Source organism: Dasypus novemcinctus, chromosome 13, assembly GCF_030445035.2.
Source record: "Dasypus novemcinctus isolate mDasNov1 chromosome 13, mDasNov1.1.hap2, whole genome shotgun sequence".
NCBI lineage: Eukaryota > Metazoa > Chordata > Mammalia > Cingulata > Dasypodidae > Dasypus > Dasypus novemcinctus.
This window is the reverse complement of record NC_080685.1, coordinates 39,439,649-39,467,295: the sequence shown is the minus strand read 5'-3', so window position 1 is coordinate 39,467,295 and position 27,647 is coordinate 39,439,649. Positions and strand designations below refer to the sequence as shown.

The 27,647-nt window shown below is 43.1% G+C and overlaps 1 protein-coding gene across 9 annotated transcripts in view; it reads right to left on the bottom strand.

Moving 5' to 3' along the window:
* LOC101444905 (carboxyl-terminal PDZ ligand of neuronal nitric oxide synthase protein) overlaps positions 1-27,647 on the bottom strand; it is a 301,310-nt gene that overhangs the window by 219,521 nt on the left and 54,142 nt on the right. For 7 of the 9 annotated variants that reach the window (XM_058310020.2, XM_058310019.2, XM_071207540.1 and 4 more), the window contains one exon: positions 423-494. The exons of the other annotated variants lie outside the window; for them this stretch is intronic. In XM_058310020.2, coding sequence (XP_058166003.1) covers positions 423-494 — 72 coding nt within the window. The remainder of the gene's footprint in view (positions 1-422; positions 495-27,647) is intronic. 9 annotated transcript variants of the gene reach the window in all.

Here is a 27,647-nt window from a genome sequence, read left to right as displayed (position 1 = left end):
AAAAAAAAAATGCTAGTGACTCATATTCTATATCACAATAATTTGTTAAATGTTTTGAGCTAACTGCCAACTAATTACCAATTCTTTTCTCTAAAATCATTGAATAAAACAGACACTTGCCCCATTCTCTCACAGTCCCTGGCAGACTCCCACGTATCCTCAAGTGTACGCATCTATCTCAGTTTGAGAAGCAGCAAGTCAAGAGAGAGAGAGGCTGGTACAGCCATCACATAGTCATTTTAACTTTGGCCTTTAATCAAGATAACCACCCAACTCAGTTTTTCTGGACGGTACAGAGAGAGGGGACCGGAGTCTGGGCAGCTCTCCCTTTCCGCACCTTCAGTATGACCTAAAAGGGCCAGTGGCCCAGACAGCTCCGCACAGTCCCACCTCTGGCCACTCACCCGATTCCGGCCACTCACCCGTATCCGGCGCATGGCAGCCACGATCTCCACCCTGCTGTTGGGTCTCGGCACATCCAGGCTCCCTACGTACTGTGGGGAAGGGAAGAAGTTAAATGCTCGTTAAGAAGAGGCACTGCACTGTATATTATATATATACATTGCTGTGGTCTAGGACTCCTGTGAAGAAAAGCTGAATAATTAGGGGGGGGGGGGGGGGAGAAAAAAATAGGATGTGGAATTTTTTCAAGTCAACATTCTTTATCTAAGTTCTTTATCTAACTTTATCCAAGTTCTTTATCTATCCTTTAAACTCATCGCTATATGCCATTCCCTAGTAAGGGACCATGACATTATATTGGGCTTCAAATTTCGGGGAGTTCTGGATCACAGAGTGTTTCAACAATGGCAATGGAGGGATACTGGTATGGGATACCAATGACAGATGATATATGACTGACAGGGAGCTGTACAGAACATATGTCCAGGGTGCATGGTAATGTTTGGATATACTCATAGTGGCAACAATTAAAAACCACAGTAGGGGGGGTACTGGGTTCCCGGCCAGTGGTGCTCTGTCGTGGTCCCTAGGGGAGCAGCGACAGTCTCCCAGGTACAGTGGTGGGGACCGGGAGGGAGTGAGGGTTCAACAGTGAGCCCCTGATACTAATGACTATGCTTGTGAGCTGATAAACCCAAAATAATAACAAGGCCTAGAGCAACTTTGTGCCTGGGAATTTCCTTCTGTCAGCCTTCATGTTACTCAAATGTGGCCAGTCTCGAAGCCAAACTCAGCATGTAAATGCAATGCCTTCCCCCCAGCGTGGGACATGACACCCGGGGATGAGCCTCCCTGGCAACGAGGGACCACTATCAACTACCAACTGATGATGCAACTGGAAAATGACCTTAGACGGAAGGTTCAATGCGGATCAGCAGAATATCCATGTCTACATAAAATACCATGACTTTAAAATGCTGTTTGACCTAAAGTAAGGGGGAAATGGAAAGGAGAAATGAGTTTATATGGCTACGAGTTTCTAAAAAAGAGTCTGGAGGCTGGCAGAAGGTTTGCCCTCATGCACAACTGAGCAGAGTCAGAGAGACAGATAAAGCAGATACAACCCCCAGATATTGGTTCCTTTGAGGGCTAAAGAGACCCATGGGAGTTATGGTCATGGCCGATGGGGTTAACTACCAGGGCAGATGGCCCCTCTTTGGAAATGGTGTTTATGTGTGATGAATCTGGACTCAGATGGGATCTCCCTTCATAAGACTTTCATGCTAATGTGCTGGAGGTGCAGTTAATGTTGGGGTTTAAGATATATTTAGGGGATTTGAATCTCTGGACTGACAATGTGATAGCCAGATCCTGAGCCTCAACAGACTCCAGCACCTACAATCTGATTTATTGGACTTACCACACTCAGCTAAGATGGAGGTGAAGAAGGACAACCACCACACCATGGAGCCTAGAGTGATTACAACTGAAAATGGGAGGATTGCATCCAGCATCCAGGTGGAATCTGAGCCTCCTCTTGACATAAAGGTGCAATGGACACAACCAATCCAGTGTCCACATAGAAGAGGTGGCATTGGATTGGGAAAAGTGGACATAATGGACAAAGGGTATGGGGAAAGGCAGGAAGAGATGAGAGGTGGAGGCGTCTTCGGGACATGGAGCTGCCCTGGATGGTGCTTCAGAGGTAATCACCGGACATTGTAAATCCTCACAGGGCCTACATGATGGAATAGAGGAGAGTATGGGCCATGATGTGAACCAATGTATATGAGGTGCAGAGGTGCCCAAAGATGTACTTACCAAATCCAATGGATGTGTCATGATGATGGGAACGAGTGTTGTTGGGGGGGGGGGGGAGAGGGGGGGTGGGGGGGTGGGGTTGAATGGGACCTCACATATATATTTTTAATGTAATATTATTACAAAGTCAATAAAAAATAAAAAAATTAAAAAAAAAAAAAAAGAAGAGGCACTGCAAGGGTCCCTTATCACAGAATGGCAATGACGGAAGGGCCTTGGAGTTGGGTCTCCCGTTTTAAAGCTGAGAAGAGTAAGGGCCAAAGGGGTGTTTTGTCTTAAGACTGTTCTTAACTGTACAAAACGTACCTTCACAAGAAATTATTGTTTCCTTTCTAATCTCGGCCTTAATCAGAGATGCAACACACCACTGTGTTTAACCAGATACACTTTTTTCAGGGATCAGAAAAACCTGGGTGTGAAGACCCTCCCACTGCTATCCTTGTAGCCTTGAGCAAGCTACCTGTAAGACAGGATGTCAGTGAGGATCAAAAGAGGTAAGGTATAAATCTCTTGCGCCAAGCACATCTTAAAGCCCACAAGAAAAAAAAACGGAATACATTTTTTTAAATTAATGGAACTTCATTCAGTTACTCTTAAATGTTAGAGACCGCATACATTTAAATAAGTTCCTGATTAAAGAATGGACCAAATAATTATTTTTTATTTAAAAAATTTAGCCTTTAAGTTATTGTTATACTTTAAATTTTAAGTTATTTTTAAAATCCTACATGCAGGTTAATATTTAATATAGCAGTACATTCTTGCTATAAACTATACAAACATTACAGAAATGTACAGAGGAAAAGAATAAAGTTCCCACTGTGAACAGTTTGATATACCTCTCTTTTTGTGCACTGATGGACAAATAGTTTCATAGACACCCAGGGGTATTTGTTTATACAAAAAGGTTCATACTATTCATATTGTTCTGCAACTTGCTTTTTTCACTTTAAATTCAACTTGGGCATCAATCTTTATCAATGTATTGAGGTCTATCACAGTATATGTAATGGTTTCTCTACCAATGAATGCCTAATGCTGTTTCTCTATAAGTAATGACTCCATGAACTTCATCCACACATCTTTGAGCTCATCCAAGTATATCTTTAGGCTGGATTCCTAGAAGTGGGATTACCACATCAAAATGTATAGATAATAACCAGATATCATTTCTTAGAAGTATCAAACAAGAGAGGAACAAGACAATCCAGCATTTGTTAAGCATATGTGATAGTAGGTCTTTCATATATCCCATCTCATTATTTGCTGACTTGTTGGGATGTGTCTTTCCTTTTTATACAAATTATATAAAATAGCCCAGGGGATATCCTAGAAATTAACAGTCTCAGAATAACTCAATAGTCATCTCAAACAAAGTTTGAATTAATAGGGGAAGATGGGAGCAGGCAGGTCATCTCTGCCAGGAGCGCATTTCTCGTGGTTACTGGAAAAGAAGTTTCTTCCTGAAATTTGCAGCTAAAGATTTCCCCTAATTATTGATCAACAGTTTGTACTAATACACTGAAGAGCACAATTCCAAGTAGCCAGGGGTCAACAGTGAGCACACGGCAGTTTAGGCCCTACCACAGCCAGTGGGGAGCAGAGAGCCTATTGACAAAGCACCTAGCTCAGGCAGCAAAGTCACCTAGATCTGAGAATGTCAGACTTACCTGTGGTTGGCATTTCTCCTCCCCTGAGCTCTGCTGGGGCCGTGAAGTCTGTCAAAATGTCAGTGACCCGTGCAGCCAGGAATGGCATGAAGCCTGGTCAGTGACTGCCCAACTTCAAAGCCCTGCAGCCTGCAGGCAGTTTCCAGGCTCCATCTCCCAGGCGCTGAATGCCTGAGTCAGGACTGACTGGCTGGGCAATGAGACCTTCAGGGTCTCGAATTCCCTCCACCATCACGTGAGAGCCAGGACCTCTGGACCAAGCAATGTCGGTCGCCCATTACAAGTGAGCCTGGGCGACAAGACAGACCCTCCCTCATCAAACCCCACCAGACCAGAAAAGGACCTGCTGCCCAATAAGGGCCAGAATTGGGACCCATTCCACCCCAGCCCACCTCTGCCTTCTCAGGAAAGGGGCAACATTGGACTGGGAATCCCAGAAGCATTCAGGGAATTGGCACGTGGGGAGGAGGCAGTACAGGTGGAGAGGAATGGCGACTTTCTAGCACTGGACAAGGATTCCTAACAAGGGAGAAGCATTCTGTGTGTACAGGATAACCAAGACCTTCACCCTATTAGAGCCTCCTCCTCACTCTGTCAGCCACCACTTGAGCTGGTCTGTGTGCATACATACACCATACTCCTTCATGCCATGCTCGCTGTGCACAAATGCTCGCACACCTCACACCTCACACACACAGCCATCTCATGCCACACAGCCACTAATAAATTACACTTCCACTCACACCACACTCACTCACCCACTCTTCTTCCTCACTTCCCAATCACGTGAAGAAAATCACAAATCTGCCTTTCGCAGAATGAGTCTGGGGGAAGTGGATGTGGCTCAAGTGATAGGGCTTCTACGTACCATATGGGAGGACCCAGGTTCAAGCCCTGGGGCCTCTTGGTAAAAAAGAAAAAGAGAAAGCGTGCCCACATGGCAAACTGAGTGCCTGCATGCATGCCCGAGTGGCGAGCCAAGTGCCTGTGCGGCAAGCTGAATGCCCGTGCAAGTGAGTCTCACAGCAAGATGAAGACACAACAAAAGAGAGAAGAAGGGGAAAGTCAAGGTGAAGCACAGCAGAAACCAAAAACAGAGGTGGCGCAAGTGATAGTGAAACTCTCTCCACATCAGAGGCCCCCAGGATCGAATCTCAGTGAATCCTAGAGGAGAAAAACGAGAAGAGAAGACAAACAGAGAAATAGAAACAGAAGATCACACAGCAAATGGACACAGACAGCAAAAACGGCAGAGGGAGGGGGAAGGGTAAAAAATTAAAATAATTTACATTAATATCCTGAAGTTCTAAAAAAAAAAAAAAAAACCACTTGGTTAAAAAAAAAAAAGAACACGTCTGGGGCAGAACCCATCTTCACTAGAGTTGCACCTTAGCGTTATTCAAAGTACACAAAAAGAAACAAAGTCCGACTTAGGTCCACATGTCCTTGCCAAAAGCTAACTATCCACCCCAATAACATGAATCAAAAACAGAACCATAATGCCAGGAACCAGAGAAAGGGCAAAACCAGAGGGTGTGATACACAGATACCATAAAATCACTTATTTGCATACACAACACCACAACAAAAAGAGTTTCTCAGTAACTGCACATTACAACCTCCACAGCCAACTTCAGTCATTCCCAGAGTCTCTCTTCAGCAAAGAGTAAGGCACAGACCCAGTAAGAATAACTCGCCCGCTGCAGGGTGGGCCTTACAACCACTTGGCTTCAATGGTCAAGCTCCTTACTTCTGGGGTAAACTAAGCCTGTGCTTGGGCCCTCCCATTCTAGATTGGAAAGGGGCCTCCCAGGCCTGAGCCTAATCCACCTGCTGAGCTAACAACCTTCAAAGACCCAGGCTTCTCCCACCTCCTACAGGGATCAGGCAAAACCAGTTCACTGCCATCAGTCAAAGGGACTGATGTTCTCACTCAGAAACAGCATCCCTTTTATCTGTCTCCTCTGCAGGAGACTAGGTCTCCCAAGGGCTCCCCGCATGGTAGAGGCAGGTGGCTCGGTGCCTAGGAGTTCGGAGAATCATTTCCAAAACAGAACCTCATGCCCTCCCCCTCTCTGCTCCCCACAGATATTCCTTCCCCCAGCCTTCCTCCAGCCAGTTACTTAAGCCTGAAACCTAGCTGTCACCCTTGAATGTGCTTCTCCTTATCCATCACAATTAGCGACCACGACCTGTCAAATTCTCTCTGTCTATACAGCCACTGCCAGCCAGATCCCAGGATCTCACCCAAATCCCCTCCTCTGTTTCCGCCACTGCCTCTGGGCCCTTCCACACCATTTTCCACAAGGTTGTCAGAGTGCTCACTTGAAAAGGCAGCATCTGATCGTGCCACCTCCTTGCTTAACAATCTTCCAACATGCTAATAATGCTCAAAACCCTCAGTGCGGTCAACAATGCCTTCATGGTCTGTTTTCATCTCGCAATGAATTATTCTCTCCAGTTATTCAGAAGTTTTTCAAACATACCATGTCCTCTCTCATCCAAAGGTTTCTACACATGCTCATCCCCAGTGCTCTTCTACCCTTTCTATCCTCCACAATCCGCGGGTCTCTACTTCATCTCTACTTCTCCTTTCTGATCACAAGGAAGGTGAGATGCCCATGTTGAAGTCTCCCACAGATGCCACAGCATCAACGCATGGCTAAATATATGTTTAATGCACATCTTCCCTAGGAGCAGACACCAGGCCTGTTTTATTCATCACTAGACTGGCCATGCCTAGCTTGGGTCCTGGCACACAGGAGAAGCTCAAAACACATTCAACTGGATGAAATCTTCCAAAAATGAACCCATTCACCCCAGGTGCTCACAGGAAAATCTCCACTCTCAGGAGGAGCAAGAGGAGAAGACTGACCCCAGGATTCAGCCTGTTGATCCAGCATCAGAGGCATTAACATGCTTCTATCCATAAATCATCCTGCCCTACACAGTCCTGTTTGTGAGTCTATGAATTTCCCTGGCTTTTTCACTGGACCAATGCCAGATGCTCCTACTCCTCATGATTCCTGGCTCATCAAGACATGATGGTGTATTAAACCTTTCTGTTGGTAGATTTCTATTCACCAAGCACTCTGGAGGACTTCTGTAACATTTCTGTGCCCTCCTTCCAGGAACCCTTGCTGTCAATCATTGTACAGGCCTACTGTCAAAATGTCTACCACATTTTGGCTTAAGGGAATATATTGTTATGGAGTTATATACCCCCTAGGAAGAACATGTCTTAACTTAATCCATCCCTGTGGGTGGGAATCCATTGTAAGTAGGACCTTTTTCCCCTCAGTGATATTTTATGTTTATCCGCCAAATCAACCCTCACTCTCTCAATTTTGCTCTGTGCCTGGGAGGCTGACCTGTACTGACAATATCAACTGCCCTCTGACTTCTGACTGAGTTCAGCCCTCTGGGGACCCCGGGCAGGAAATCACAGGCAGGAAGAGAATAAGGTTGGAATACTTCTCTCCCCTCTCTTTCTTCCTCCCTGCAAGTAGGCTGCATCCCTCTACTTAAAACCATCAACCCCATCAGACTGCCCTTTCCACACAGCTGCTCTCTCTCTGGATTCCAACAGCCACTTCCCCTTCAGGCCAGGGCATTGCACTAGCCCTTGTGGCTTCTTCACACCCTGCCCACACCTTTGTCATCAGTCCTGTTCATTATTAAATTACCCAATTGCAGTGGGTCATCTGTGTCTTGCCAGACTCTGCTTGACACACATGGTATCCCATTAATCTCCCAACAAATATCCGAGTAACTACTACAAGCCAAGGAGGAATAAAATGATAAAATGGACAGTTAATGCTCCTCAATGAGCAGTCTGAAGAGTGGAGAAGGCCTCAGGAACAGATCATTATATTACATAATTACATACTGGAAAGTGATGCAGAGAGGCACTGGATGGGGAGACCAGTGAGATGTAAAATAGTTAGCAGCAGGGGCTAGTAGACAGAACCTTTTGATGAGGTCACTTCAGTTAAGGGGCAGGCCACCTTAGTCAGGATGGGTCTTAATCCTATTTACTGGAACCCTTTATAAGCAGAATGAAATTCACACAGAGGGAGAAAACCATGGGAAGCAAGAAGGTGAAGGTCAACAGAACCCAGAAGAGAAGGAAGAGGCCAGGAGAAGCAGCCATGTGCATTGCCATGTGACAGAGAAGCCAAGGACCAAGGATCACCAGCAGCCAGCCCAGAACGCCAGTCTTTGAGAAGAAAGCACAGCCTTGACGATACCTTGATTTGGATATTTTCCTAGTCTCAAAACTGTGAGCTAATAAATTCCTATTGTTTAAGCCAACCCACTACATGGTGTTTGCTTGAGCAGCCAAAGAACCTAAAATAGGGAGGGACAAGGTTAATTTTTTTTTTTTTTTTTACTATTGGGGCTTATGCCTTTTTCATTAGCATCTAGAAAGAACAAAAAAAGTATAAGGAAGGGCAAATTGTACTGGGCAATCAAGATATGAGATTATCTGTGCCAGTTTTATTTGTGGATTTATTTTCCAGATAAGCAAAAGAAGATTAACCAAAGAGCTTCAAATATTTTTATACATTTCTTGACAACATTGGCCTCAGTAGTAGAGTACTATCTCATGAAGTCTTTTCAATATCTTGCTTCCACCCTATTTAATGGGCATTAATTTCTGATGACAACAATAAACTGAATTGTAGTCTACCCTGGTATGTGAATTGTAATACTAAAGGCAGTAAGACAAAACAACTTGAAATATTCTGCATCATCATCACCCATAGATTTGTTAGACTTTCCACCATCCCATTCCTATGGGAGTTCTTTTTACTTACATTCCTTCTGCAGATGTTTCCAGAGACAAAGGAAAAAATGTATATATTAATTTAATGGGAAGCGGATGTGACTCAAACATTTGGGTACCTGCCTAATACATAGGAGGTCCCAGGTTCAGTTCAGTTGCCTCCTAAAGAAGACATGCAGACACAGAGCACACAATGAGCAGACACAGAGCAGACAGTGACTGCAAATAACAAGGGGGTTGGGAGAAATAGATAAAATATTTAAATAAATAAGCATCAGATGATTCTGCTTCTGATAGTGTTAGAGTAGTTGTTATTAGACTAAACCTCTCACAAATAACAAAAATAATATCTGGATAAAACATTTTAAAATAACTTTAAAGGCTCTGGGGGTAGAGAACAAAAACAGAAATTGGAGAAGCCAGGCCCTTGAACAAAAGTGAGATTTACATTCACATGATTTTTTACCCAGCATTAAGTGCAGTGTGGGTTGGCTGGAGCCCAGGAGGAAGGGTTGAAGCCCAGAGGTGGGGACTGCCAGAAGAGCTTGAAAGTGAGGCCAGGAATTCCAGAAAGGAGGAGTCACAGAGGGAGAGCCCCAAAATCTGTATGTAAACTCGCTGGATGATCCCCAAACTACACACATATACAAGTGACTTGAAGGACCCAGCAGAAGGTTATGGCTGGAATAACAAGGAAACTGAGTAGAGATTCCAATCACTGCCCACCTCAGTGGAGAGAGATTTAGGGTTTAAAACCAAGCAAGTTAACAGTCTTTAAAAACAAAAAATCAACACTCTTCAGAAGAAGATAACAGAATCTTCTGTCATGGGGCTGTCAAAACCCTGCTGACTGGCCAGGGCAAGCAAGGACACAGGGAAATGCAGTGCCACATTCTTCTGGAGTTAAAGGACAGGCCACCATAAATGGGCATAATGTACAGGTCCCTGGAGCTCTACGTTCTCAGCTCCCATCTTTTCTCTGAGAGCTTCTCAGTTGTACAACCCCAGCTCACAGCATATACTATGTGAAAATCAAGAGGAACCTCCTCATTTTATAGAGGACAATGAGGCCCATAGCAGTTAGCAGATGGCAGAGAAGAGGCAAGGTCTCTTTAAAGCTCTTGACTCCCAGTCCAGGATCTTCCCCAGTGGAATTCTTCCCACTCTTTTCCTTTAGGTCCAAACTCTACCTGTTTCTACTCCATCGCCCTGCCCACCTTCTATCCTTCCAGTCTCCTGGCCACACTCTCTCCAAAACACACACATGCATAAAGAAATCCAGTACACTTCTGCATCTAGAAATCACCAATGTGGCATGTTCCTGATAGTCCCTTGCCAGTCCTCTGTTCTGATCCTTGCAGAGACTAGAATCGTAAGAGCAGAGGATTTCAAACCTGAAAAGAATCTTAGGAATCATGTCTGATGTTATAAAAGAAGGATTCAGTAAGACTGCGTGGGTATCCAGGGCTTAATAAGTGTTCACTATTATGATACCATTTCCTCTCGACTTGATCCTATCTACAGTTTCTCTTTTTCACATCACCCTGTTATCTTCTCTTTGCAGCAATTAACTGCAATTATATGATTTGCCTGATTCATCTGGTTAGTACGGATCTTTCCCAGTATACTATAAGCTCCATCAGGGCTGGGGCCTTGTTCTCTTGGTCCCCATATTCCAGCCCTTCAAGCTGCCTGGCAGAGTCTGACTCAAATATCTTCTGGAGGAATGAGAGGGAAACAGCAGCCCAGAGAAGTGAAGAGGCACCGTGGGTTCGGGGCAGGCCAGGGCTGAGAAGCCCAGTGTCCTCGCTCCAGGCCAGTGTGACTGCTCCAAAGGGAAAGTCCATCCCAGTCTACAGAAACGGCAGTTTGGTACACAGCCAAGGGCCCTGCTGAGCAGGATTATGAATGTGATGGGGTGAGAGTTCTCGCCTCATTTAGCATAGAACAAAACAGCATTAACGGCAGTGGCAGTAGCGGCCCGGATTCCAGGGCACACACTCAGCAAATGACCTTCCACTAAACACTCTGGGGGAGGCGAAGAAAGAGAGAAAAGTTGTCTCGGGGTGTCCCACTCCCCACTTCTGAGGCCTGCTCTGTGCTCCCCAGGCCCTGAAATTGGGGGAGACGAGGGGGAAAGAAGGTTCAGAAGCACCCAAATGTACATTTTCTAGCATCCTTACTCCTGGACCATAACACAGACAGACTCCTAGCGTGGGGCAGGCATTTCTCGCTCTCTCGCTCGCTCTCTCGCTCGCTCTCTCTCACACACGCACAGACCCCATAAAAGCTTCCAAAATGTTTGAAATGCAGCTGCACACCACGTCTTTATTTATTTGTAGTCTAAGAGGAATGAGGCACTTATATTTCTTCCTCTCTCTCCCAGCCCATCTGAAAAAGGAAGTACTATTTGAAGGCCATCTGATGCGACTGTGTCACTATTGATTAGGGGCTCAGCGGGGGCCGATGAATGTGCCGGAGATCACAGCAGAATCCTTCCTGCCCCTCAACGTTAAGGGGCTGGGTGCAAAATAATTCTGGCTACTTGTCTTTATGCTAATGCGCTGCGACTCTCTCAAAGGGACGAAGGGGAGACTGTGCCCTTGGGTAGGTTGCCTCTTTGGGTTCTTTTAGTCTCCATTAGCAAATGCTTAGATGGGTTTGCCTGATTATTTTTCTTCATTATTTGGATCTGAGTCATAGAGCAAAGAGGAGAGAAAGAAGCAGTAAGACTGAGAAACTGTTCTAGCTTTTCAACTCTTAGCTCCTGAATGAAAGCCTCGGCTCAGCGATTAACATCTCTGGCTTGTGTACTGTCGCAGAGGCAGGTGGGGCAGAGGGCCTGCGCAGCATCCTGGGCAGGGGGCACTTTTCACCATTTCCCGGGATACTTACTGGTTCAGTAGGTAACTTCTCCTTTGAATAAAAGATAGGAAAAGGGAGAAAGTCCAAGGCATGGTGAAGGAAAAAGATAGACAATTAAATCACTACCTATAAAACAATCACATAAGCCAGGAAAGAAAAGGTGCCTCACAAAGTCCCTGGGTGGTGATGGAGAGATGAACAAAGGACAATATGAAATCAGTTGGGAAGCCAGAACCAACCACAGAGCTGAAGTGGCCTTAAAGGTCATCTGAGCCAACCCTTTCTTTACAGTAGGAAAAACTGAGACTCAGATAAAGAATGGAAACAAGGCAGAAAGGGGCAGAATCAGAACCAGTGTGGGTCTCCCTACCCTGAACTGCCACCCTGAGATTTCACTAGCAGGTAAGCAAACCAGACACACACAAGCCAGTGCCCCACTTAAGGCCTGGTCCACTCTATTTAACTCAAATTGAGCTGGAAGAGTGTGCCTCAGCATAGACACCAAACGGTCATGAGGTCAAGAACAAACCAGTGAAAAACATCAGGGCGCCAAGATCTGCAGGAAAAGGGATCACCATGTGGCTGATTTGAATGACTTTTGGAATGGGATTAAGGATGCTCATGAACAAAAATTCATCAATAAAGCTAAAGGACAGAAAAGAGATTTCCACAAACAAAGATGTGACGGTCCCAGGGTGACGATATAGAAGGCTCACCCTAGCTTCACTTAAAGAATGAAGGCTTTCAGCTTTGGGCAGCACCAGCACTCTGTGTGTACGATATTCTAAGTACTTAAACTCTCTAAGTCTCCACGTCCCCCATAAAATACAGCTGGTATCTGTACTGCCTTGATGGCAGGGTAGCTATAAGAATCAAAATTAGACAATGCAGGTGGAAGTTTTAGTTTATAAACTACTATATAAGCATAAGAAGATGATAGTCTTTATATCATTATGCCCTTGCTGTGGAGGCTAGCAAGACCCTGAAGATACAATTCGTAGCTTTAAAATAATCCTCTCGTATTCTTGTAAACCAAATATTGTGCACAAAGCAAAGTAGTCCAAAATGCCAGTGCCAATGGGAGGGTGAAATAAAGAAATTAGTCTTAACAGACTCAAAGAGGAGTGAAGAGGGAATGGGTAAATAGCACGAGCCGAGAGTGTCACCAGTGCCCAGATGGATAATAAAGAACTTCATCCCGGATTCCTCGAGATAGCCTCTAATTCTCAGGAATTTTCCATGATAGGAATGTCTTTTGTAATTCAGAAGAGCACATCTGAATAGCTGATATTAACTCGGGGTTAGGGTTTTCAGGGCACTGGAGACTGAGTTCAATCATGTGGATACTGATTCTATCAACATGCCTATACAGTGAAACCCCAACTAAAACTCCGCACATCCTAAGCTTAGAGACCTTCCATGATTCATTGGTAGTAGACAGCACTGTGCTGGGAGGGTGGTACAGCCTTACTCCCCATGGAACACACACGGAAGCTTGCATCTGAGAACCTCCCAGACCTTGCCCTATGCTCCTATTCTTATGGCTTCTTCTCATCTGTATCCTTTTTTAAAAATTTATTTATTAATTTAACCCCCTTCCCCCCATTGTCTGCTCTCTGTGTCCATTCTGTGTGGGTTCTGGGTTTGCTTGCATTCTTGTCAGTGGCCTCAGGAATCTGTATCTCTTTTTGTTGCGTCATCTTGCTGCGTCAGCTCTCTGTATGTGCATCACCACTCCTGGGCGAGTTGCGCTTCTTTCGCGCAGGACACACTCCTTGCACACGGGGCTACCCTATGCGGAGGCATGGCACTCCTTGCGCGCATCAGCACTGCACATGGGCCAGCTCACCACACAGGTCAGGAAGCCCTGGGTTTGAACCCTGGACCTCCCATGTGGTAGGCGGATGCTCTATCAGTTGAGCAAAATCTGCTTCCCATCTGTATCCTTTTTTGCTGTAATAAATTTATAATCGTAAGCATACCACTGTCTTGAGTTCTGTGAATCACTCTAGCAAATAATCGAGCCTGAGGGGTATGGTGAGAACCCCTGAATATATATAGCCAGTTGCTCAGAAGTGAGGGTAGCCCTCCTAGGAACCTTCAGGCGTGCAGCTGGTGTCTGAAGGACAGTCTTGTAGAGGAGTGCCCTTAACCTGTGGACTCTGACCTAACTCCAAGTAGAGTCAGAACTGTATTGTTGTTGTTAGAAATTACTGAAGTCATTTGCGCCAGACAATACAAAACTGACAAGCATCCCTATCCATTATCCCAGGAAGGGAGTGGCTAACCATCAAACTGCTCATAGAACCTCACAGGATGGACTCGGTTTGAGATAAATGCCTTGTCACTTTTCCCTCTTGACTGAACAAGCTGTGACCAGAAACAGCCCTGGTGCAGTTGGGGATGCAGGGTCTCCAGTGTAGTACTGAATCATTTTCAGTATCACTGCTGGATGAAACCCCACAACTGAATGAAATTTTCAGGTAGCTGGCATATATTCCATGTAAATACCAAAGTTTTCTCTATTTTAAACTCTTTGATTAGAAAAAATTCTTAAAATATATCATTATACACCAGCCTAACAATTCTGACACTATAAGCTAGACTTCAATTTGTTTTTTAAATGTATACACACAAATCAATGATAACCCACAAGAAAAGGTTCCAGACCACTACTATGCCTTTTGAGTTCTTGAAAAAACCACTGAAAGTAATTTCTAATGCTTCCTATACAGTTAGCAACAAGAACAATAATAGGCTACCTACATTTCTACCTTTAATGACGTGCCCAAATCCTCAAAATACTAGCAAACCAAATCTAGAAGCATATAAAAAGAATTATATACCATGACCAAATGGGATTTACTCAAGGAATGCAAGGTTGGTTCAACATATGAACATCAATTAATGTAAAATATCATATTAGTAGAATAAAGAACAAAGACCATATCTCAATAGAGGCAGAAAAAGCATTTGGCAAAATCCAACACCCTTTCATGATAAAAACACTCAAACTAGGAACAGATGGGAACTTTCTCAACCTGATAAAGGGCATCTACAAAAACTCCACAGCTAACATCATACTTAATAGTGAAAGACTGAACATTTTTCCCCTGAGATTGGGAAAAGGATACTCTTGCCACTTCAACATTTTAATGGAGGTTCTAGCCAGGGCTATAAGGCAAGAAAAAGAAATAAAAGGTACCTAGATTAGAAAAGAAGAAGTATCTTTATTCACAGATGACACGATGTTGTTTATAGAAAAACCTAAGGAATTGACACCAAAACAAACAAAAACCTATTAGAACTAAGGAACAAGTTCAGTAAGGTTTCAGGATACAACATAATCATTGTATTTCTATACACTAGCAATGAACCATCCAAAAATGAAATTAAGGAAACAAATCCCATTTAAAATAGCATCAAAAAGAATAAAATACTTAGGAGTAAATTTAACAAATTAAGTATAAGACATACATTGAAAACTATAAAACACCAAAAAATTCAAGGTAAAGACATTCATGGATCAGAAGACTTAGTATGGTTAAGATGGCAAATTGATCTACAGATCAATCCCATCTGCTCCCCCCAACCCACAGAAATTGACAAGGTAATCCCAAAATTCACATGGAAATGTAAGGGAACCAGAACAGCCAAAACAATCGTGAAAAAGGAAAAAGTTGATAAATCTTTACACTTATGATCGGCTGATTTTTGACGAGAGCTCAAAGACAATTCAATGGAGAAAGAATGGTCTTTTCAACAATGCTGCTGAGACAACGATATCCACAAGTAAAAGATTAAAGTGGACTACCTCACATATGTATAAAAATTAATTAAGGCCGTGGGGTTGGCCCAGTGGTTAGGGCGTCCGTCTACCACATGGGAGGTCCACAGTTCAAACCCTGGGCCTCCTTGACCCGTGTGGAGCTGGTCCACGGCGCAGCGCTGATGCGGGCAAGGGGTACCATGCTACATGGGTGTCCCCACGCAGGGGAGCCCCAGGCTCAAGGAGTGCGCTCCATAAGGAGAGCCGTCCAGCGCGAAAGAAAGTGCAGCCTGCCCAGGAATGGTGCCGCACGCACGGAGAGCTGACACAAGCACGGAGAGCTGACACAACGAGATGACGCCAACAAAAAGAAACACAGATTCCCGTGCCACTGACAACAACAGGGGTGGACAAAGAAGACATAGCAAATAGACACAGAGAACAGACAACAGGGGTGGGGGGGGTTGGGGAGGAAATAAATAAGTCTTTTTTTTTTTAATTAACTAAAAAAATATAAATGAAAATTAACTCAAAATGGATCAGAGACTTAAAATATAAGAGCTAAAATGGTAACATTTTTAACAGAAAATGTAGTAGTAAATCTTCATGACCTTAGATCAGGTAATGGTTTCTTAAATATGACACCAAAAACACAAATGACAAAAGAATAGGAAAATTGGACTTCATCAAATTTTTTTTTAAAACTTTTCTGCGTTCAAGAGCACCATCAAGAAAGTATAAAAACAACACATAGAATGGGAAAAAAATACATTTACAAATCATATGTGTTAAGTAACTTGTACCAAGCATATAATTCTTACAGCCCCAAAAATAAAAAAAAAGCAACCCAATTTTTTTTAAAAAAGTAAATAATCTAAATAGATATTTCTCTATGAAAGATAAATGTTAATAGCTCATAAAAGACACTCAACACCATTAACCAATAGGGAAATGCAAATCAAAACCATGAGATACCATTTGATACACACTAGATGGCTATTACCAAATAAAAAGACAATAACAAGTTGTTGGCAAGGATGTAGAGAAATTTGAACCTTCATGCATTCTTTGTGTGATTATAAAATGTTTTAGTAACTTTGGAAAACAGTTTGGAAGTTCATCAAAAAGTTAAACATACAGTTACCAATGACACACTAATTCCATTCCCATATACCCAAGGGAAAAGAAAACACATATCCATGCAAAAACCTGTATACAAATGTTCATAGCTGCAGTATTCATTATAGCCAAAAAATGGGAAAAACCCAAATATCTAGCACCTGATGAAATGGATTAATAAAATGTGGCAGTATATCCATATAACAGAAGATTATTTGACAATGAAAAGGAAATGGAATATTGATACATGCTAAAATGTAGAGGAATCTCAAAAACATTATGCTAAGTAAAAGAAGCCAGTCACAAAAGGCCACATATTGTATCAGTCCATCTATATGAAACGTCCAGAATAGGCAAAACCAAAAAAAGAGCAAGTAGATTAGTAGTTCCCATTAAAAAATAAATAGGACTGTACAACACAAATAACCCTAATGTAAACCATGGACTACAGTTATTAGTACAATTATAATATTCTTCCACCAATTGTAACAAACATACCACACAAATGCAAGGAGTTAATAATAGGCGACTATATGGGAACTACTTTTTAAATGATTTTTCCATAAAACTAAAACTTCTTAAAGGAAAAAAAAGGAAAAGATTAGTGGTCCCCAGGGGCTGGGGAATAACGTCTTAATGGGTATGGGGTTTCTTTGAGGAATGATGAAAATGTTCTGAAATTAGACAGTGCTGATGGTTGCACAACTCTGAATATACTAAATATCAGAATTGTGCTTTCAAAGCATGAATTTTATGGTATATTAATTATATCTCAATAAAGCTGTTATTAAAAAACAACAAAAACTGTCCCCTTTTCATTTGCTGAGGAAGAGAAAATAGAACCACAAGCAAATTAGGTTCTGAGTGAGCTTCAGAGGGGTTTCTTAAGGCAAGGGGATGAGATTCAGCGTCCATTTTGGCTGCTCAAATATCTTTTCTGTGCCTTTCTGCATTGCTAGCCGTTGTCCAGATGTTTGATAGAGTTCACTAGATAAATAATTCCTGGGGGAAAAAAATGAGCTATAACTGTACTGGAATTTCATTCTTCTAGAAGACATATTTCCCTCTCCCAAAGAATATAAATTTTTTCTACATCGTAAAACTATAGCAATCTCATTTCATATTCCTACTCTTCAGTGCAGTAAAAAAAGGTAGAAGCTCACAAAATAGATTATTTCTATACCATGGTGAAGGTTCCAGAGCAAACAGTTCTAATACCCTGGCATTTCCCCGACTGCCTGGAAAACCAGGCTCCCTCAAGTGACTCCTGTTCCATCTTCCAAGCAGGAATATATTTTTAAAGGCACACCAAGAAAAAAGATAAAATAATACATTATACATTTTACAATTTTTAAATGCCAAGTACCAAAATGTTATGATCGGAAGAAAGAAAAAAGTCACGACATAGTGAGATTAAGAAAGGAAAGTAGAATATTGGGGTTGCAAGGGACTTCAAGCATATATCATGTTGTCTAAGAGTAAGTGATACCCTACTCAGAGAATTACAGGAGCTGGGGTTTAAGATTTTTAAGGGAGGTAGAAAAGTGGAGTCAGAAGAACCTAGGATTTGGAGTCATATTTTTTAATCGAAATCCCAGCTCCACATTTGAGCTTCGGTTTCTTCTTCTATAAATGGTTAAGATTAAATGAGAGGATGTATATAAAGTGCTTGGCTTTCAGCTCTCTGTCTAGGGTAGTTCTCCCTGTTACCCCTGATTCCACTTACCAGAATTATGAGCCTGTTTGCTTCTTAGCTAACCTGCATCTCCCCTAACTAGACTGCGTTGGAAGCTCCCCGGGTGAGGCTCTGCTGTCCTTAGCACCACTGTGTCTGGAGCCCTCTGCACAAAGCCTCCTGTACCGAACAAATGACTGGACAAATGGGAGCTTTTCCTGTTTTTAAGTAAGAATCTTTAAGATGTTGTCTAGCTCTTTCACCTACCTGCAGGCAGTCCTACACCTCCCAGACTATTTATTAAGACCTCCTCTTAGCAGCCAACTTCTCATGGTGACCCACTCAATGGTCCTCACAGCAAAGTTATCCATCTCATTATCATCAGCACCATCACAAAACAACAAATACTTTAACAATGATTTTGCAGATAGGGTGACCCAGGCAAGCTAAAGGAAGAAAGGAGTTTGAGGAAGCAAGTCACATCAACAATTCCCTTCACCAAAAGTACTGAGAAACAGGGTAAGAAAAGCTCCAAGGACTCACAAGAAGAGTCAAAGAGAAAAGAGTATACAAGGGGCCTGTGAGAGGAGGCAAAGGTCGGGGATACACATGGACTATGACGACAGAAGAGAAAGACATTAGTACTGGAAGGTACCTCTGAGATCTTCCAGTCTTTCCTCGTTTTACTCCAACAAGGCAGGGCACTGACCTTCAAGTGTTTCACTCAAGGTTGCCCAGTTAGTTACATAGTTAGGCTGAGACTATGACCCAGGTATCCTGGCTTCCAAGCCAGTGTTCTAAAAATATAGGATAGAATCGAATGGAAAAGCCTGGGGTCCCAACCCCAGCTCTGTTATTCTGAAGCTACTCTATAAGCCTGAGCCAGCTGGTCAACCACCCTGCACCTCCACTTCTTCAGCAGGAATATCATGGGAATTAATAATACCATATACGAAAGTATCTAGTACCAAATCAGAGCTTTCTTTTCTTTATTAATAAATTACCAAGCACATTCTATTTGCCAAAGATCAAGGAGGCCAAAAAAAAAAAAAAAACCAGCAAGATTGTAAAAGCCAAAAAGTGATAAGAACAACCAAGCTCTGTGTCAGCAAAGAACTAAGTTTGGAAATGAATAAAGGGGAGCTCCGTGAGGAAAACGGAAGTGGTCTAGGGCAGAGGCACAGGAACGGTTATAGGCAAAGGTCTTCTCTGAGACACGGAGAAATACTTCAGGAAACAAAAGTCATATTACTGTGCCAAACCTGGCTTAACAAATAAAACCTCAAACCGCACTGCTTGCCTTCCTTTCTGAGACATGGCAACAAACCACAGCAAAGGTTCAGATTTGTCTATGAGACTTTTTTTGGATATTGTAATAAAGATTTTTGTGAAGAGGTAGAGAAGATTCACATTACATCCCAAAGAGCTACACAAACCGTCTCCATTAGCTGTCTCTCTTCTCCCCACACAGACCTCTAACCCATCAGTGGCCTCATCTCCATTTCTGCTCCTCACACAAAAAGCCTTTTCAATATTTCCTCCGTATACCCTATACAATGAAGCAAAATCCCACCAGTAAGCCTCTGAGCAACCACTCAACGCTCCTTAAGCCTTGAGATCTGTTGGAGCCAATGTCTGAAACAACCCTAGCAAGACCTGAGTGAATTTGTGGGAACAAAAGGAAGAAATAAGAGAGTGCAAGACAGGGCCTCAGGTTGGCTCCCAGGCAGGCAGGATGCCAGGCCTTAGGTCTAGGATCACCTTGCCAAGGTCACAGGGATGCCCTCGGAAAAATGGCACTCAACCATGCCAGCTCTCCACCTGTCATCTGTCCAGGATGGATATGGGGTCAAATGAATAAAGTAAGATGCTACTCAAAGACATAACATGACAATTATTAATAACCACATATTAATATCAAAGTATATTTTTCTGTACAAATTCCCCCTCCCATTTCCACAAAGTCTTATCCTCTCAGGCTACTCTGCTCACATTTACAAAACCAAGCCAAAGAAAAACCACATATTGCCGTTATCACCACTGCCCTACTGCCCAACAAAAAGATAAAAAGACTAACCTCTGGGCTTCAGTCTCCCTCAATTGTAAAACACATTCATCCTACCCTTGTAGAGTATTTGTGAGGCTCAAAGTGGGTAATCAGATATGAACGTTGTGTGAAAAATATAAATTCCTACAGAAGCAAGAAGTAACATTCTTACAATACAGTGAAAATGTGGAAGCAGATCTTTGTCCTCTAAGATGGAGAGCAGGAGGTACCATCAGAGGAGGTCAGTGGGGCTGAAAATCAAAAGCACCAGACTTTCCCAGAAAGGGGACCAAGGACTCTCCTGCACCTCTCTACATCTCCACCCACTCTGGGGAGGCAGAGCAACACGTTCTAGTTAGGACAAGTTCCACAGATACCATAGGAAGATTTCTGGGGGCCCATGAGCTTGAATTTTAAAAAATCAACGTATTATCTTTATTTTCTCTGACCTCCTATGTTGAGTGTCATAAAGCTATCTGCCACTACACTCTGAGAAGGGGACCGTGATTTTACCTAACTGGCAAAGAGGTCCATGGAACAAAAAAAAAGGTTAAGAATCCCTGGGTTAGTGGACTGTTTTAGGATACCACCCCTTTCCTGGAGAGGCAGTGGTAGTTCTCATGAGTCCATGGCCCAAGCCTGTCATCATAAAGCACCACCAGACTTTTTAAAAAATAAATCAAATATGAGTGTTACACACTTAGGATATTACATTTTATTTAATATCCACACCTATACATTCTCTCTCACAGATCTCTATATGTGTACATATCCACTCACACCAGTTTTCAACTGTTGTACCTTTCTCAAGTAAGGATGGTGAAGCATGTGGATTCATTAAATGAGTACATGGGAAGGAGACAAATATGAGCGACCATAAGGGAAATGCCCACCAATGCATTTAACAATCCAGCAGGGCAGAACTTAAGTGTGCACATGGATATGTGTGCACGTAAGAGAGATGCTGAGTGGAAAGAAGGTATGGGTTTTTTCATCATTGGGGCAGCAGAATGAAGGGAGGAATGAGTTTAGAATGGATAGGGAGGGTAGGGAAAGATCCTTATATACAGACTTTTAATAAGGAAGAAAGAGCTCTAAGGTTTACGTCTAAGTGCTGTTGAGTCCCTGGAACGTCTTGGCTTTGAAGCAAAAAATGGTTAGCAACACACTAAGCTGATCCCAGACAGCACCTCTAGGAACCACGGCCATAGGTACCATTAACTCAGGTCAATAGGTAGAAAAGAATCCAGAGGTACACACTAACCCACATCCAGTTAAACTGCAAGCAAATGGCAATTCAACAGCAATGCAGAAGTAGAGAGAGACAAACAGCGCTGGGGGTGGAAGGGTTTGAATTTGCTCATCAATGTGGCTGAGAGGATGAAATTAACCAAGAGAAGACAAATGGATGGAAAGTGTCAGGAAGTGACACTAATGCAGGAGTCCGTGTGCAAGTGCAAGTGAAGGGTAGGAGGTCCTATCAGTGACGAAGTCGAAGAGCTAAGGAAAATGGACTCCAACTCTCAGGCCCCTCCTCTGTCACCAAAACCACAGCCCAATGAAGGTAGGAGAGAAATTCAGAGATCAAGTCCTAAGCAGAACAGAATCTCAGAATGCTCGTGAGCTAGTCTAACAGGCTGCTTAAGTGAGTCACCCATTACTCAGCAGCAGATTCAGAGCTGCCACACTGTGACCTGCACTCTGGCTGGCCTGACTTAATCCGCCTCTTCCTAAAATACCAGGGTGTGTTTGGAAAGACTATTCATCCCAGAAAGGCCAAGAGATACTGCTCCTCCTGTCAGCTCAAAGGCAGCTCCATTCATGCTTAAGGACAACTGAAAAACAATTAATGAAAAGGAAAAAGACATATGCTATCACACTATGGTTCTGCCACCAGCTGGGCTCTCTGAACTCTGGCAAACCATCTGACATCAAATTTCCCACCTGCAAAGGGTAAAGAGTAGCCATTTGCCCACCTCCACAGCACCGGAGAAAAGTCAAAGAACACATCTGGAAAGCAGTGGGAGAATCAGATCAGGCCCAGGCTGCCAAACCAGCAAAACAGAATCTGAGGTTCTAATTTCAGATTCTCACTTCAAAAAGCTGCTGCCAGTCCTAGTTTTTCAGTAGGAGATAATAACTGACAAGACAGAAGCTCCATAAGGAAAAGGGTGATAGCCTCATGTTTCTTTTGCATCCAGACCCATGCTGAGTAGAAAGCATGAAATCAAAGAATTAGGAGAGGTTAGATAAATGGAAGGAGGGGTGGGGGGGGGGGGGGGCGGGCAGGACATCTTGAGCCCAGATTTCAATAATAAAACACTTGGTGAAATCAACATGATAAACTTAAAAAAAAAAAAAATTAAGCGAAGGATTCCCATCTGGCTGGCTTTGTGCATGCTATTTTCCCACCCTGGAATTAACCTCTCTTCTCCCATATACCTCACCTAAATTCCATCTACCTTCAAGCTTCAGTCCAAACCTCATTTTCTCCCCTCTGAAGTACCTTCTTGACCCCTCTAACCCACAGTAGTACTTCCCTTCTCTGAAGATCTTTAGCATTTGTTGATAACATTTTTATGGTACTAATTTGGGTGGTTTTAATGTTCTCATTTCCCCATACAACATAGCTTTCACTAGACTCCCAGTATCTTGAGATCCTAGATTATATTATATAGCTAAATCAGATCCCCATAACGTTTAACACTCCTACAGGCAGGTGAATATAAAATAGTTTCTGAATAAATGAAATAAAATTAAATTAAGTAAATAGAAATTTAGAGTTTCCACTTTAAGAGAGCCAATTTATGATATCCCATTTCCTAGACTAATTCAAGCAACACATCCAAATTAAATGAAACGTGGTTAACTAAATGCACAAAGCTCACGTGGACGAGGTCTTTTGTGTTCTTGAAAGCAGGTCTGCCTGTTTTCCACAGTTGGTCATAAAACCAGTTAACCTCCCTGATTTTCCAGAGGTCAGAAGTGCCCAAGACACCCTCAAGTTTTAAGGCATATACCCAGAAAGTGATAGTAATTGCCTTCCAAAGGAAAGCTGGATCTGCCACCTCCCTGCAGAACTGGCCAGCCCCTTGGGGGATGTAAGAGGCTTCTGCTTCTCAGACCAAACTAAAGGTCAGTTCTGCAGAACAGGTGGCCCCCCATCAAGATCATATCCACAAATTCAGGACATTTGTACCAACTGTTCCTGTCCTCCAGCACTGGAAACCTTCCAGAATGACAAACTTATCTTTCCACAATTGCAATAGCCGGTTCTTCTTACGGTCCATTAAAGCCAAAAACCTTGGCGAATGCTCAGGATGTGCACTGTCCTTGAGGAGCATGCAGCCTGATGTGACCCAGCCAGGCATTCCTGCAGCCAGCCGGCCACTCGGCCAGCAACCATTCACCACTGAGGACACAAAAGCTAAAAGGCACCATGTCTGCCTTGCAGGATACACAAAAGACAGACATCCAACTCAACAAGGACAATGCAACAAGGTCACTGCTATAATGAGGTTATCTCTACAGAGTACAGTAGAAGCACACAAAGATGAACACGGTCGAGTCTAGGGGGTAGGGGGTGTCAGGGGTCTTTAGAGGGGAGACAGTTTTTGAAGCATCCTTGAAGGATGAAGAGCTGTGGTCAAATGGAGACTGAGAAGAAGACCCGTTCCAGCACAAGCACCAGCATGCGCAGAGGCAGAGCATTAAGCCAGCATGACCTATTGATGTGGTCGAATGCAACAAGACCTCTGCCCACCCCCCAGCACAACAGGTAAGGCAGGGAGGGAGGAAAGGTGAGGCTGAATAGGCAAGGGCCTGGCATTGCCAAGTAGTGGGCAGCCACGTAAGAACTCCCAGCAGAATACTCTGATCAGTTAGATGGCAGCTACATGGAGGATGGGTGGGAAGGGGAAAGATAAGAAACCAGGGAGACATATGGAGAACCAGAGCAAGATAAGTGGGGATAGGAGGAGGGGGTTTCTGGGAGGAGGTAGGGACACACCTTGGAAATTGATTGGATGTGGCCATTTGGGAGGGAGATGACTCCAGGGAAATTTTCGGGACTCCTTTAACCTTCCCTCACCAAATGCAGCTCCACTTTTTACCCACTCTCCTATCTCCTCCCCCTCCCCACACACACACTTAAACCACTACAGTTTTGCTTTAAGTTATTCGTTGTACCTGTGTTTGCTATGACTCACTACTCAGACCTGCATAATTTAGCAAAAATGCTTTCTTGATGGCTGTCACCTGTGTTATATCCGATTAAACTGAATTCCTAAAGTGCCCTTTTGAACTGAAATTCATTTGCTCTCCTTTCTAGAAGAAATACAATTTTGTGAAAAAATATTTTCTCTTCCATCCCTCTCTTGCCTAGCTCATCTCACATCAAGTTCACAGGGCAGGAACTGGATCTAATTCTACGTTCTGCTTCACACCAAGCCAGTTCTTGGCACTTAGTGAATGCCGATTTCATCTACCGACCACAAAAATAATAACAACAATCTATAAATACCTTGGCTTCCTACATTTGAGAGGAATTAACCACACTGCAATTAAGGGAAAGCCGAAGAAAACATTTAGTTAGCAACTTCTCAATGCAGACAACAAGATTAAAGCAATAAATACCAGTTCCAACATATTTCTTTGGTGGTGTTTTATAAAATAGCCCAATAAAATGCAAAAGACCACCCAATACCACAGCAGAATGCTAACATCATATGAGTCACCCAAAAGCTAAAACTGAACAGATTAATCTATTACATAAAAGAGACAGAAGAATAAACATCAACAATTTATACTGTTGCCAGATTATATAAGGAGAGACTGTTCTGAAATCTAATTCATATGAAATATCACAGTTTTAGAACAGTGAAACAAAAAGATGGTATGACCCCATTTATAGACTTGGAGAGAAAACTAGGTGTGGCTCCTGGTCTCAGGCACAATGGCAACTAAGAGGGGAATGAAACCTACTACAGTTGGTTCTATCAAGACTAGAGAGATGTGGTGTATTCAACTGTGTGCCCTCATTTAGACATTTTCTTGATCTTAACAGTCTTGTGGATGTGAACCCACTGTAAATAAAATCTCTTGAGGGTATAATTTTAAATTAAGGTCTGGCCCAAGTGAGTGAGGTAAGGCCTCAATCCAGTTTCTCAAGTCCTCATAAAGGGGGAGAAAAACAAAGCCACAGTCAAAGGAGGGCACAGGGAGAAGATGAAAGTCAATGGGATCCAAAAGGGAAAGGAGAGGACATTGCCATGTGTCAGGAAAGCCAAGGAACCCCAAGGATTGCCAGCCAGCCAGCACACTACCAACCTTAAGTATTCTGGCCTCTGAAACCTGAGCCAATAAATTCCTGTTGTTTAAGCTGGTATTTGTCATAGCAGCTGGCAAACTATGACAATAGATAAGATGTAATTAAAGGTATAATTAGAGGTTAAAATATGAAAAAATGTTTGGTAAGACTGAAAGACCTACTATGGCAAGTTAGGAAAGTGTAACCAAATACAGGACATCTAATAAAACAATGACTCACCTTTGCTATTATAGGTTAATTCAAAATGCCGAAGATCATCCATCAAGAGCTTACACCAGGAAGCGGATGTGCCTCAAGTGATTGGGCTCCCGTCTACCATATGGGAGGTCCAGGGTTTGACTGTCAGAGCCTCCTGTTGAAGGCAAGCTGGCCCATATGACAAGTTGACCTGAGCAGAGAGCTGGCCCTCGCAACAAGCTGGCTCATGCAGCAAGATGATGCAACAAAAAGAGACAAAGAGAAGAGACAATGAGAGATGCAGCAGATGAGGGAACTGAGTTGGAACAAGAGATTGAGCACTTCTCTCCCACCCTGGAAGGTCCCAGGACCGCCTAAAGAGCAGACAGACAGACACAGAAGAATGCACAGCAAATGAACACAGAGAGCAGACTATGAGGGGGCGTGAGGTATAGAAATAAATAAATAAATCTTAAAAAAAAAAAAAAGTATTACAGTTGTTAAGTGGACTAACATAAGCACACACCTAGATAATATTTTAGGTAAATGGCTGCTATAGAATGAACTCTGATGGAACTAAAGCAATGGATCCAGAAATCTCGGCGAACATGTGACATCCTGATGTGGCATCAATCACTATCACATCACACCTTGTTGACATGGAGGCTAAATTAGGTGCTAAAGTCAAAAGAAACCACAAAGCAAAAGACAAAAAACCTCAGAGAGAATAGCCACAGCAAACAAGGAAACCAGGGCACATTCAAATAAAGCCAGGAAGAGAGTTCTGTTTCCAGAAAGCAGAGTTTCTGGGGCAGTGTTTCCCAATCTTTACCTGTCACGGCACCAAGAAAAAGTCCCGAAACTAGTAAATGGGGTAAACTGGAGGGGTCTAGAGCCCAGGAGAGGCTGCTCATGGCCCCAGAGGACTGAAGGAATCAATATTGAGACATGTGGGCTCAGAATTTCTGCTCTAGATTCCTGTTAAATCATCATGAGAACAATTTACACCAATGGCAGAATTTCAGAATACTTTGTTTTAATGAGCTGAAGATGAGGTGCAACAATTACTAAGTGCATAATCAAATAATAATTGTCCCATTCCTGTGAAATCATATCATCAGATAATTCTGTCCTAAGGCAAATCTCCTGAGTACCACTGTACCTGACACTCGGGGACAAGTTACTATGGGGTTTCGTGACTCTCTCAACCTAGATCATTTCTCCTACAATCTAGTCAAGATGGAAAATGATTTTACACAGTAGCACCACCTTGCATTGCCTACCCTCACCTCCACAGATGTAAGTTTCCCATTATGAGCCTCCCCATGATTCCCTTATTTGGGGAGGCATAGTTGACTTTCATTTCTTCCAATATACTTCATCTTTTCAAGTAGTCCATGGATGCCACCACTTTCCGTCAGAAGTAGCGTTATGTTTGGTATAGTACATCCAACACTTGGTTGAAGTCAAGCATCCCATGACCTTCTCCCTCCCAGGGACTGTACCTTGAAACTTCCCATAAGCCTCGACCACATTCAGAATCTTTCAGCCCACTCTTCCATGGGGGATCCCGTGTCTGGGAGAAATGCACGTGCCACTGCCCACAAATTAGATTCTGGACTGCCACTTAAGGGGCCACTTCACTGTTCAGTTTAAAGTTTTTAAAGTATATGCACACGTTGTCTCATTCTATCATGGTAACCATCCCACAACACAAGCAAATAGGATTGCTACCTCCCTTTCACAAGTGAGAGACCTGACACTTCCCCAAAATTTCACAGCAGTACAAGGATTAAAAGCCAGATATTCTGACTCCCTGCCTGGGGCTTTTTCTGCCACTCTTTATCTTAATTACATCCAAGGAAAGATGCTACTGGATAATACTATAGCCCACACAATGTCCAAGAGGCCCATAAAAAGGACTGTGTCTGAGCTTGGATAGCAGTTACAGCAAATCACCTTTGAACGTTTTCCAGCTTCCCGG